Source organism: Glycine max, chromosome 8 (assembly GCF_000004515.6).
Source record: "Glycine max cultivar Williams 82 chromosome 8, Glycine_max_v4.0, whole genome shotgun sequence".
In the NCBI taxonomy this organism is placed as follows: Eukaryota; Viridiplantae; Streptophyta; class Magnoliopsida; order Fabales; family Fabaceae; genus Glycine; species Glycine max.
In genome coordinates, this window is record NC_038244.2 from 9,418,731 (window position 1) to 9,433,031 (window position 14,301).

Consider the following 14,301-nt stretch of genomic DNA (forward strand, 5'->3'; position numbering starts at 1 on the left):
CTTTTTTTTATTTGATAAAAAAAGCAATTTATTACCTATGTGATTATTCAGTAAAATATTATGACTATTTTAAAATTGCTATAACTTTTTTAATAGGATTTGTTTCGACATTTTTAATAGGATCGGAGTATCTAATGACGTAATGTAAGTGAGGTTCCTATTCTCTTTGTGAGATAGGGCCGATGTAAGAGGGAGTATCACTGCCTAGGAGGAATAGGAATTGAAATCCATAGCTAATAAATATTTAAAGGCAAGAAAAGAAATCATTGGCTTTAGACAAAAAGATGGTGAATCTTTATAATGCTTGGGAGAGATTCAAAGATCTGTTGAGATGCTGTTCAAACCAATGCAGATTTACTACAATGGTTGGAGGCCTCTAATGGCACCATGTACACGAAAATTGTTTTTTCTTTTTTTTGCACGGCATGAACACGAATTGAAAATTGTAGAGGAAGCTAGGTAATTAGTGGTTGAACTTATGGATTCACCAAAAAAAAAAAGTAGTTGGACTTATGGCTTCTGATAAACATCAAGTGAATCATCATCAAAGAGTTATATATTAAGAAGAAGAATTCTAGAGTTTGACACTCAAAGTACTTTCTGAGGAATAAAATAACTATACCAATTGTTTCATTTAAACAAACACGGGGCAATATCTTTGAAATTAATTTGCCTGAGAACTCTGAATTTAATTTAAAAATTCGTATTTCAAAATATCGTTAATATAAAAACAATTTATTTTTTAATATTAAAAATATTATTGCAACTTTAAGATAGTCATAAATTGACAGAGAATAATCTCACAAAAGCAAAAGGTAAGCTGTATTAGTACAAATCCAGACAACACAAACCTAAACTACTTCTTAAGTTTATGTAAAAACAAAAAAAAAACTACTTAAGTAAAGAGCCCTGCACCAAGTACCACGCGCGCATCATGAATATTAGAACCCTGAAATATAAACATCTTAACATTGTAAACATTCATTTGACATTCTCCTTTTTTTTCTCTCTTCTTTACTCATTTCATATCATTTATTACATTTATCCATTCTATTTTTAATCTCTCTAAATATAGATGAGATTGGAATGTTCACACATTTCCCTGAATTTTATTTTCTGTACGTGCAAAGATCTCCAAATCCCATGTACTCTTTATTTTCAATCTTTTGAATCATGTGTGCAATACCTACTCCACCTGTAAGTTGGAAAAAATAAATAAGCCATCGAAATGAAAAATTGCAAATTCCAATGTAAATACAAAACTTATTTAAAGTGGGCAAATAAAAATATGTTATAGTTAATTTTTTTTTTGATCAGAGATTACAAGTATTTTTTCAATTCACTAGATTAAAAATTAATTCCACTTGTAATACATAATTATCTTAATTCAAATTTTTTTTACAGACGAATGTAATCTGATATTAACTCTTTGAAAATTAAGAATAAGTTTACCTTTAACTGAATTTTTTTATTTAAAAGCATATATTTACAAATCCAACCAAAAATTTTCACTAGCGAACTTTTTTTTTTTTGTGATAGTAACAATATATTTTGAGAACCAGTAATTTATATCATATTTTTTACAAACTATTTTAGTATTTAATTTAATAAAGTGTGACATGTTGGTAGACAGTAGCCAAGCTTAACATTTACCATGGATACTACTAGTAAGTAGTAACCTGACAAAAATGAATAATATCAAGAGAATGTCCAGAAAGCAGTGTTCTAAAAAATGGTACTTACCCAGTAAAACTGCACTAACACTAAGTGTGAGTGTAAGTATGAAAATGATCACAGATGCTCTCCCCAGTATGGCAATAGCCTTTCTCACCAAATGCTGTCCAACAAGTGCAGCAGCAGTGGCTATAGCTACGAAGTAAAGAGCTGCAAGATAATATCCAAAGTTGAACATTAAAGTTCCATATGATAATAGCTAGCAGCAAGTTATGGCTTCCTTAACCTATTAATTAGTCCATTTATATCCTCTATTATATTATGCATATGCTCTAGGAGCGGAGGAGCATTGTAAAATTACTCATCCTCTCAGAAAATGCCATTACCAAAGTGGACATATTTATGGGTTTGTTGAACCGAATTTGTTTGGTAAAAATAAACTAAACTGCTTTTTAAAATAAGTTCAATTCAGTTTTCAGTTCGAACTGAACTGGTTCCTAAAACATGTTCGGTTAACGCAGTAAAAAATAGTTCGGTTCCAAACCAGTTCTAAAACAGTCGGAACCTACTTCAAGTATAAACTACTATAGGAGAATTTAATTTATGAAAACTAAAATAGGAGAATTCGGTTTGAAAAAAGTTCAAAACAGTAAAAATCATTTTCAAACCGGCTCAACAAAACAATTAGCCAATTTTGATTTTAAAACGGTTTGGTTATTTTTTTGTTTACTGGAACCGTTTTTGCACACCTCTACCTCTTTCAAATGTTAATTCCGTAAGTCTATTCATCCATAATTACCATAAGGAACAGGGAAACGTTTGAGAAGGTAATATTCCACCACTGCCATAGATGCAGAGAATGCCATCACCAAAGTGGATGTAGCACTTGCAACCTTTTATGCAAAATTACAAAATCAGAGTTATTTCCAATAAAAATCTCCATAGACTTAATGGCAAAATTAAAAGAAGGTACCTGAGGAGGAATTCCAAGTCCAAGGAAAAGGGGTCCCAAGATGAATCCTCCACCAAGGCCTAGCAAACCAGCAATCATGCCAGCAAGTGTGCCACAAGCGCAGAATAGAACTAACTGCAACACACACCAATGTGTTTGTTTATCTCCTTTGGATGCTATGATTCTCTTCCCTTTGTATAAACGCACAGCCTCATATGAACTCATTCCTACAGCTATGGGGACCTGAAAATAAATAAAAAAAATAATCACCACGATAATGATATTGATTGTTCATTGATCCTAGAACCAAAAATACATGAAACTCTTAGCTCTTAACAACTCAACACTCAACAATTAGGACATTTAGGCTTGATAAAGATGGAGAGTGAAAAAAATACAAGATGACAACTAGAGTGCGTTTGGATAGAGAATCTTAACTGAGGAAAGTAATTTATAAGAGAATTTGAATTTCTATAATTTAGAATTCATTGTTTGGATGCTTTTTATGAAGAATTTAAAATTTTGGAATTTTAAAACAGAATTTTAAATAAATAAAAATCTGGAATTTCAATTTCCTTCTAAAATATGAGAAATTGAAATTCTCTTCTTACAGTCTTCTTCAAACAACGTCTAAACTCCTAAAATATCGATCGGGTGTGAGCATAGAGGAACAACACGTATAACTAGCACACTAATCATATTTTTTCTTTTTTTCATTCATTTTTTTCATCCTCATAATTTTAATTTTTTTTATCCAAACACAAAATTTTGAAAATAAAAGAATTTCAATTGAAGTATTTGAAATTCTTAGAATTTAAAATTTCTCAGAATTTTAAATTTCTACATCCAACCACACTCATATTGTTTTCATAAATTAAATTCTCCTACAGTGGTTTATAGTTTATACCTGAAGTAGGTTCGATAGCCAATATAGCCGTGAGCAAGTTGTTGTGTGTTTCTGTTTCAAAACAGAGGCATATGTTATTATCATATTATGTTGACCAATGCATAGAAAATTAAAAACTCAAATTGTGAGTAGAACAAATCATGGGATACCAACTTTTCCGATCTCTAATGCAAGTATCATGATCCAGCCAGCGAAGAGAAGTCCAAGTTCCTTCCAACGAATATTCTCAATGATAGAAACCTGCATGTAAGTTTTAGATTTCATTACAAAGAATAGAAGGACATGTATTATGGAAGCAACAACAATTTGTGTTCTGTTCTACTTTTTTCCTTGATTGATTAGTATCGTCTTTGGTGGGGTCTCCTGTTTGAATATAATGTGCATCATCTTCAGGACTTCCAATATCTGATTAGATTGGAAATTAATTAGCATGACAAGTTTGATAAACACTACTATCTCTAAACAGAAGGCTAGAGTAGAAATAATATCAAACCACTTACCATCAATCCGTGAATTCTTCTTAGCTTCCTGGAATTATAACAGGTATGCATTAAAACATAGCACCAAAATGCAAAACTTAGAAAGAAAATTAATATATATAGGAGTCATGTTTAAGCAACCTTCTTCATAATGGTTTCTTTCTTCCATGTATCAACACCCTTAAAGAATGATTTAACTGAAATGCCTGTTTCACATTCAGATCACATCAAAGGATAGGCAAAGGAAAGAAATTGAGCAAATAATGTCTCAAATTTTAAACTTCTAAGCAATTCTTACCAACGAAAAATATTATTAGCAAAACTGTTAGCATCCACTCAGGGAAGATGACATTGAAAGCAACTCCAATACTGATTCCAAGCATCAACATTGGTTGGAAAAGAAGTGCTAAGTCATAATCAATCACAGGCAAATCAAGGGTGGGGTGTCTTTGCCTCAAATTGTAGAACACGGTTGCTGTTGCTCCACCCGTAATCATGCCTTCACCAAACAAACAGAAGCATACAAATTTCATCCATATAAGGTTCGAAAGAATAATAATCAAAACAATTAAGCTTAAAAATTGTCAACAGTACAAAGCAAATAAGATTATGTCCTTTTCGGTTGATTTTGATATTTAGCACATTCTCAGTTTGAGCCTTTGAGGTGGGAGCTCAAGAGTCCTGGATAATATTTTAATTCCGTAACGTTCTTCTCTAACTAAAATTAAAGTTTTACATTACTAACTAATGTCTAATTTTAGTGAATGAGTAATCAAAATAAAGTTTTAATTTTAATAAAAAATTAATTAATTTTAATTAAGGAATAACGTCAAAAACATTTAAAGTATTATATTTATTATATTATATAAAATATTAGTGTTTATTAGAAAATTCAGGTTTGTCACAAGTAGACTCTTCAATCAATCTATTTCTCTGCATCAGAACTTGATTGGGCATATCTTAATTAATGATCATGGCAAGGCCATGTCAACCTAATATTTTATATAGAATACGTTAGCTTAAAAATTATATTAAGAAATGTATTATTATCATTATTATTTCTTTCTGTCTTTATCATATCAGCTAATTAAATCATATGAATAATTTATCTCTCTTTTTAAGTGTAGACACCTTTTGAGTGTTAAAATATCTTTTTTTCATATATTTACAATCATACTAAACTAGTTGCATTAGGACCGCAAAAGAATGAATAATTATAACAAATAAAATGAAAACTAACGAAACGAAGGATATTGATTAAAATATTGCAAATTATGGATGCATTCATACATCAGAAGATAGTGGTAAGGTCTAAAGCAAAACTAATTAATTAATAATATATGCGTCATTAAAATATTGACACTGAGAGTGGGACAAAGAAAGCAACCTAGTACCACTCCCACGTGTTTGGTGTCAATATCCAACACACACCTCCCAAATGCTATTCATTTGTAAGAGAAGAAGAGAGGAAAAAAATAAAAGAAGCAAAGTTCTTACATTTTGATATAGCTGTTGCTGACTTTTGATCGAATCCAACAATGAGGGTTAGCATGGGCACAAAGATGCCACCCCCACCAACACCTCCCACGGTCCCAAATGCTGATCCCAAGAATCCAACTACGGCGCCTACTATTATTCTCCACCCAAATTTCATACTCTGTAGAGAAAAAAAAAGCATGGTGATCCCTTGAAACCATTTCGACTTTGTCCGAAAATATTTGAGTTCATCAGGTACTCCAAGATTATTCAACTTTCTTAATGATTTAGGAATGAGAATGTTATTATCTTCTGATAATAAAATTCTTAAAATTTTATTTATTTTTTGTTAATTTTATTTTAAATTTTTTACATAATTTAAGATTCTTTTCTTGATAATTTTTTAAACAAATACACTATAATAAATTTATTGATATATAAGTAATTAAAAATAAATATGTAACAATCATTTTATTTTTTCTAAAATCAGATTTTTAATATAATTTTTTTTATAAAAAAACCTTATTTTACAAATTTAAACTTGGGACAAGTAGAAATGAGATACTCAATATCGGACGGGTTGAATCTATTGAAGACCATAGACAAATACGGGATATGTTAAGGACGTGCTTAATACAAACACTAATCCACGCGATTTGACATTTTATAAACCTAAGACGGAATAATAGATAACTATATATCGTATGAAAAAAAAAAAGATTTCATTAAAAAATTATAAAATGTTACGTTTTATCTCTAAGGTCACTCCTAAAAAAACATATATGGCACGTGCATGGTCCTGAAATTTTTTATTACCATTGTGGTTATTTGAAATTGACACAAAATTATATGAAAACATAATTCTCTTACCGGCCAATGGTGCTTGTAAAATGCTTTAGCATGATGATCAACCCCTATAGTTCCATTGGATGGTGAAGTTGTTTTGTTGTCTGTATTTTGATGAGAAGAAGTAGCTGAGACTGAAACAAGGAGAAGAAAAGCAATGAGAGCCTTTCCAACAACCCATTTCACATCCCACCTTCTTGGTACATGCACAGCCATTGGTCTCTTTAGATAGATACAGAGCAGTTTTCTAAATTGAAATCTTAGTCCTTTTAGAACTAAGATGTTCCTATGCTCTGCTTCAAAATGAGACCATGACAAATATATATATAAAGAAATTTTCAAAAATGTTCACTTCAAATAGAAAACAGGAGGCTGTACGGTAACTGCTGATAATGTTATTTGATAAAATGCATTGTCTTTATTCATTTTTTTTTATTATTAACATCATTGTCTTTATTCTTTGTGTTTATTGGTTTATCTCATCCTTTATCTCTTATACAATTACACGTGCTTTCTTTGGCTGTTTGTGGACAGTAATCCCACTCCACTACCTTGGCCTAATAAACTAATTAGTGCTTCAAATACGCCACAAGCACTACGGTTTGTGGTGGGGATCCAAAACCGAATGTTTTAATGTTTAATATTTATCAAATTCATATAGAGGAGTTAAAAAAAAATTATGTATTGATCAATGTCCGTAGCCTCTTTTTGAATATTCTTGACAACTCATTTCATTTAATTAAATGCAGAAAACATATATGACGTTTATGGAAAACATATGTGAATTTATTTAAAATTCGCATTGCAGAAAGATATCAGAATAACTGATTTGTGAATACATGCTAAAATCGTTTTACACAAACATAGTATATAAATTAGACGCTGATAAAAAAAAAGTATATAAATTAGACTTACACGTCTTTAAATATACCCGAGAATAACATTCCTAGTCATATGATTTTTGGAAATATGATTCCTGAGAATTTAATATCATTCCGTGAAACAAAAGCATATAAATTAGACTTACATGTTAATGCAGCTTTAAAATAGTCATACATTTTTTCTGAATAATCAATCAGGTAAACTAATTCCGGTTAAAAACAAGGATAAATTTCTTAATACAATCCCTGAAAACACAAAACCACAAATAGAAACTACACATCTCCATCTTTAATTTCTAACCCTGTACGAGCAAAGGTTTTCAAACTTCATCTGCACCTTCTTTTCAATCAGTTTTGCTATGCCTACTCCACCTGTAATTTGAAATAATAATAAGAAAAAAAGTTTAAGTCATTGTAAATTTGTAATCTATTACATGGAATGTGAAAGCATAAGCATGAATAAATTTTCTCTAAAGTAGTTTTTTAAAGTAAGCAAGTAAATATATATACACTCACAATTCGTTCAATTTTAAAATGCATTGTATTCACTATAACCAGTTATATTGTTTTTTTATGGCAATCCATTGTTAGATGATAGTGTAAACACTTTTTATCCTATGAGTATTATCCAATTGATTCCAACTCAAATTGGTCATATCTTTTACTCTCACTACAACTTAAAGCACGACATCAAGTTGTTTTTATATTTTATATTTTTATAAAATAAGATGGGGTTAAACTCCAGCCACTAGTTAATGCTCGTCTCAAAAAGGAAGAATCCAAAAGAATCTACTGCAAATGGCACTTGCCTAGTGATATTCCACTCACAAAAACTGTGAGTGCGAGGATGAAAATGATCAGAGACGTTCTCCCCAGTATAGCAATAACCTTTCTCACCAAATGCTGCCCAACCAGTGCAGCAGCAGTGGCTACAGCTACAAAGTAAAGTGCTGCAAGATAATCAAACATTCAACGTTAACAAGTCCATATTAGGAAGTAATTTTCTACTTTGTTTCAAGTTAAAAGAAAGGCTAGTAAAACATTTTCAAACAGGCTCTTTCTTTTTTATACATATTAAAATTTAGGGGAAGGGCCAGATGATTTTTCAGTCTACAGAAAAAGTCTCCGAACTCAAAAAATATTTACAGTAATACCTATATTTACCTTATCCTATCAGATTTAAACCCAATCTTTTAAACATACTACTTAATATTGAATGAAATTTTGTTAAAAAAGTATAAAATTACATGAATCTTATTTCTAATTTAATACACATAATGTTGTAATTTTTAATAAATTTTAAGAAATAAAAAATACGTTAGAACTTCGAAAGATGGATGTGTTACATAATACTACACTTGGTCCTTGATATTAGTGTACCTATTTTTATTATTATTTGTTTTTTATAATAAGAAGGTAGTATATTGTTAACCCTTCTTATAATTAGTTTAATAACACATTGCTTTTTTTATTATATATTTCTAGTGTTTAATATGCATGCAATATTATAATAAAATACTTTTTTCTAGTGTTTATTAGCCAACCAATCTTATTTATTAGATGAAAGTGTGTCACTTTACTTTGTCACTACTATATTATATATTCTTTTCCTAACCAATTAGTTGATCACCATCGTCTAACTATGTATGTGATATATCAAATACTCCTCCTCTAAAATACTTTTAATTTATGTTCGTTCATCCATACTTACCATAAGGAATAGGGAAACGCTTGAGAAGATAATATTCCACAACGGACATAGATGCAGAAAATGTCATCGCAAAAGTGGATGTAGCACTTGACACCTTCGTGGAAAATTCCTCAATCAGAGTAAGTTCCAAGTGGACCAACATTAAAATTGAAGGATAAAACCTACGTACGTACCTGAGGGTGAATTCCTAGTCCAATGAAAAGTGGCCCCAAGATGAATCCTCCACCAAGGCCAAGCAAGCCACCAATTATGCCAGCAATTATGCCACACGTGCAATATAGAATCAATTGATGTACACGCCAACGTGTTTGTTGATCTCCCTTTGATGCTATCTTTCTCTTCCCTTTGTATAGAAGCACAGCCTCGTATACAGTTGTTCCTACAGTGATAGGGACCTGAAACACAAGGGAACAAAAAGAGAATAATCATCATGAAAATTGACGATTATAGTCTATAAAATATTGATGTTACATATGTGGTTCTTTGGTTCTACAACCTGATTTGAAGTTAAGACCAAATCAAACTCTTGATGCTCAATACTTGATTTCACTAGACCATATTGGCTTGATTAAGTTGGAGAGTGAAATGTATAAGAAGAAAACTTTGGTTTCTAGCTATTGAATACTATATTAGTGTGTACCTGTAGTAGATTCAATGCCCAATATAATGCTGAGCAATTTGTGGTGTAATTCTGTTTCAAAACAAAGGCATATATTTATCATACAACAAAATGAAAAACTGATGTAATAAAAAACAAATATAAGGGGAAAAAATGTACCAACAATGAAAAAAAAAACCGAGTTAGACACTAACTTTTCCTATCTGTAGTGCAAGTATCAAGATCCACACAGATACAAGAATTCCAAGTTCCTTCCAATAAATGTTTTCAATAACAGAAACCTGCAGAACAGTTTTAGATTTCATCAGAAAGAATAGGAGTTGGAAATGGAAACGCTAGCAGCAACTGTCTGCATTTTTTACTACTTTTTTCCTTGATTGGTTGGTATTTGTATGACTTTCATTGGCCGTCTCTTCTGTTTGAGGATGTGCAGCATTACCGGTTCTTTCAGTATCTGATTAGACTAAAAATTAGCAGGACATGTTTGATAATGCTATCTCTGTTAACTAGTAGCTAGAAGAACAAATGCAGAAGGCTTGAACAGAAATAATATCAAACCACTTACCATTTAACCGTACATTCTGCCTAGCTTCCTGGAACAGGGATGTATTAAATCAAAGAGCCAAAATGCAAAAAAAGAAAATTGAGAAAATGTACAATTTAGTCCTGAAAGTGACATCTTGTATTGCTCTGGTCCATAAAAAAGTTCATGTCTATATAAATTAGCCCTTTAAGTGATGTAATTGTTTATAAGCTAAACACTTATAAGTAGAATAAACTTGCTAGAAATTGACACTTTGGTGACCATTTATATAGATGAAATCTTTCAACGATCAAAGCTACAACAGCCTGTGTTACGTTCGGGGACTAAAGTGTGTATTAATTCAAAGAAGTTTAATATAAAGGATGAGCTATGTTTAATCAACCTTGTTAACAATGGTTTCTTTTTTCCAGGTTTTGACACCCTTAAAGAATGCATTGAATGAAAGGCCTGTTTCACATTCAAACTTATATCAAATGATAGGCAAGCAAAGAAAAAAATAATAATAGCACAGATTCAAATTTTAAGGAACTCATACCTATGAAAACTACTATTAACAAAGCTGTTAGCATCCAGTCAGGAAAAATCACATTGAAAGCAACTCCTATACTGATTCCAAGCATCAACATTGGTTGAAAAAGAAGTGCTAGATCATAGTCAATCACAGGCATGTCAAGAGTTGGGTGCCTCTGCTTCAGATTGTAGAAAATAGTTGCTCCTGCTCCACCCGTAATCATGCCTTCTCCAAACAAACAAAAAATTACAGATCTCATCCATACAAGGTTCCAAAGAAGTACATTGATGCACGGATAATTCAAAATTGACAGCATGCTCATACTCTATCCAATACGACTATACGAGTAGCCATGGTCAAAACAAGCTTAACACACTCACAAAGCAAATATGTTTTTTAGCACAGGTTTACAGAGGTGATTTTGTCCTTTTTGGATGAAGTTGGGAGCACATTGATAATGTTTAACCATGAAGAATTTTATTTATGTTTTGTTAAATAGAATCATTCTTGAGATAGATTTTCTGGTTCGATCTTCAACATGCATGACCTAATGCTTTAATCGAGACATTTTTAGAGGATAAATTACTTACTTCATTGTAAATTTGTAATTTTGTTGTACCTTTTCAACGTACCCTCCTTTACTTTGCTAGTGGCACTAAATTTTAGTATACTTTTTTCATTGCTATGGTGGTGAAAGGTTTTGGTCAAAAACGGGTGTTGATTTGTTTTCTTTAAATGCAAAAATGAATATTATTAATAATATGTAATCAGACTTAACATTAAGGTATGTCAAAAACTGATCACAAAATGGGTGAAGATGTCTTAGTTGTTGAGTTTGACTGCTTGTAACAGACTAACACAGTTGCCTTTCAGTTATTTTCTAATTAACTTGACTGCTAGTAACAGACTAACACAGACTAATCAGACTTTCAAAAACTGATCATAAGGTTTTGGTCCATTTAAATACAAGCTTGTGATTCATTTAACTAGCGAGTAAAACAAGTTTGGTTCGTGGATTAACGGGCCAGCTCACAAACTACTTTTTTAAAATATGATTTATTATTTATAGTTTACTTCTTTTATTTCATTAAGATTATTTTATGCATGTGTAGGATTATTAAGTATTTGAATAATTATGACTTAGTGTTTAGTATGTATTGACCTCTTTCTTAGTGTTTGAATATTTATAATTTCTTGATATAAATCATATTTTAAAGAGATTATCTATTTAATAAAAGCATATATTAGATCGGTTCGATCCATTTAAATGCGAACCAAAATAGACCCGACTAAATAAAGTTTTCGTGAATTTTTGTGAAAGTTTTATATATGTTAATTCAACTGATCAATCCTCAAGTATCGGATTTGAAACAAAATAGACTGGACTTCTTATTGAGATCAACCTTTAAGGCCAAACAGTTTATCACCCCTCAAACTTAGAGCTTGAAAAGGCATGGATACTTCTTTTTGTGATTTATTTTCCAGGAAGCGATTCACAGTCTCAAGCATTGAACTTGAAAAGTGTGAGCACTTCTTATTTAGGTTGATTGGCCTTTCAAACAGAGTAATTGTTTTCATTTTGATATTAATCTTTGTCATCACACCTAATAGACAAACATGGAAAATGTGTTCATGTCTGTATAGACCATAAAAAAAAGTTACGCATAAACGCTTGATGATCTTATAAACATGCCGCAACTGGTGGGTAAATGGATGATAGTTTTCTTGGAGATACTCAGGAAGCTGATCAGAGAAGTAAATAGTGTGAACGTTCTAAACTATGCTTATAGGAATTAGGAAACATTAACGTGAATCCTCGATGAGAGAAAAGCATGCGAAGGAGTGGTGACCAAGGGTTTTAGAATTGAACAAAATTTATTCTTGAAATGATTAGAGAACTAGCCAAAGAACTGAAGAAGTAGGGTTTCTTTAGCAGAATATATTGACCTAGGGGTCCACGTACGCCTGGTTTAAATTGGAAATCCTCATATAAGCCTAGCTTAGCGAGGAAGTCAAGAGTGAGTTTAAGATACGTTACTTAATTATATATACGTGTATATAAAGTCTCAAACTTTAGTAGATGGGATATTTTATTATTATATTTGGTAGAGATTTGGTAATAATTAAACTTATTAGTATACAGTTACATTAGGAATGAAGAATTATAACTATCCAAATGAGGTGTTATTCAATTCAATAATATATATATATATTCCAAAAAATTTATGCATTTCATACATGAGAAGACAGCCCCGAGATCTAAAAGTGCATGTTAGGTTATTCTGGAATATAAAAAAATTAGTAAAAATTACAAGAGTTTAAATAATAAAAATGATTGATTGTTTATCGGTACATGCACATCAAATTAAAACATGCAAATAATCTGCTCTCGTTAAAAAGTTGGCATTGAGTATGGAGTAAGGAAGCAAGCTTGTACCAATTAACCGTGCATATGCCATGCATCATCGCATCTCATAACACAATGATATTTTTAAACAAATATGAGAGGATTAATGGAGAAAAATAGTACTAACTAGTTCTTACATTTTGATATTGCTGTTGCTGATCTTGCATCGAATCCGATAATAAGGGTAAGCATGGGCACAAAGATGCCACCCCCACCAACACCTCCCACAGTCCCAAATGCTGATCCTAGGAATCCAATTATGCTGCCCACTATTATTTTCCACCCAAATTTCATCTCCTACAACCAAAAACAGAAGCATTAATTACAAGGTAATTAATCCCAATTCAATGTCCTTAATTAATATACAAACACTAATCCACATGCTTGGCCCTAGAAATTCTTATTACTATTGTGGTTACATGAAATTGACTCAAAGGTATATAATTAAATTTCTAAAGTGATCAAAATTGAACACTCACCGGCCAAGTGTGTTTGTAAAAACCCTCAGCATGATGAGCTTTAGTATCAACCCCTTTCGTCTCATTGGATGCTGATGAGATTGTTTTCTGGTCTGTATTTTGCTGAGAAGAAGCAACATAGACTGAAACAAGAAGAAAAGCAACCAGAACCTTTTCAGCAACCCATTTCACAGCCCACCTTTTGGATCCATGCACAGCCATAATTGTACTGCTCTTTAGATTTAGATAGAGAGCAGTTTTCAAAACTCAATCAACAAATTCCTTTTAGTACTATGACTTTCCTAGATGTTGCTTCAATGAGACGAACACAACCAAAACCATGCATAGAAATTTTCAACCTCCTCACTTCATAAGAACAATGAGTTCATTCAAATTTTAAGAGTAAGAAGGAGAAATCTGGAGTTAGGGTATACTGATGTTAACATGAATGATCTGTATGTTTTCTGTTCATTTCTCATACTATATCTTACGGAACCCTTATGCACTAATTATTGAAAGAAACTTCTTCAACACACTCGTTCCTTATCACTATCAAGTGATTTGACATTTTACAGAAAAAAGTAATATGAAAAGAATACTACTATTTTTCATTATCTCATATATATATATATATATATATATATATATATATATATATATATATATATATATATATATATATATATATATATATATTAACACAAAGATCTTTTAAATCTATTTTTTTAATTTATCACATTTTCTAATTATTATAGATCGTGGCTCACATTTTCCTGAATTAATTAAAAAGGAATGAAATTCAAATAAGGATGCGAGATATGACGAAACAATAAAGA

At 31.2% G+C, this 14,301-nt stretch overlaps 2 protein-coding genes and 1 non-coding gene across 3 annotated transcripts; all 3 read right to left on the bottom strand.

Moving 5' to 3' along the window:
* Positions 1-248: 248 nt before the first annotated feature.
* LOC113002451 (small nucleolar RNA R71) lies at positions 249-352 on the bottom strand. Its single transcript, XR_003268013.1, has one exon. It is a non-coding gene; the product is annotated as a small nucleolar RNA R71 (small nucleolar RNA).
* Positions 353-800: 448 nt separating this feature from the next.
* LOC100801788 (sulfite exporter TauE/SafE family protein 3) lies at positions 801-6,702 on the bottom strand. The gene is made up of 12 exons (XM_003532731.4): positions 6,359-6,702; positions 5,510-5,669; positions 4,311-4,511; positions 4,154-4,218; positions 4,034-4,061; positions 3,856-3,938; positions 3,687-3,773; positions 3,534-3,584; positions 2,648-2,869; positions 2,474-2,567; positions 1,744-1,884; positions 801-1,195 (listed from the first exon to the last, which is right to left on the bottom strand). Exons 1-12 carry the CDS (start codon positions 6,548-6,550, stop codon positions 1,110-1,112), a joined length of 1,410 nt encoding a protein of 469 aa, XP_003532779.1. The 5' UTR covers positions 6,551-6,702; the 3' UTR covers positions 801-1,109.
* A 645-nt stretch (positions 6,703-7,347) lies between these two features.
* On the bottom strand, positions 7,348-13,947 carry LOC100802321 (sulfite exporter TauE/SafE family protein 3). The gene is made up of 12 exons (XM_006585130.4): positions 13,487-13,947; positions 13,145-13,304; positions 10,625-10,825; positions 10,472-10,536; positions 10,111-10,138; positions 9,911-9,999; positions 9,740-9,826; positions 9,567-9,617; positions 9,100-9,321; positions 8,927-9,020; positions 8,025-8,165; positions 7,348-7,587 (listed from the first exon to the last, which is right to left on the bottom strand). The coding sequence occupies exons 1-12, from the start codon at positions 13,685-13,687 to the stop codon at positions 7,505-7,507; spliced, it is 1,422 nt and encodes a 473-aa protein (XP_006585193.1). The 5' UTR covers positions 13,688-13,947; the 3' UTR covers positions 7,348-7,504.
* Positions 13,948-14,301: the final 354 nt, after the last annotated feature.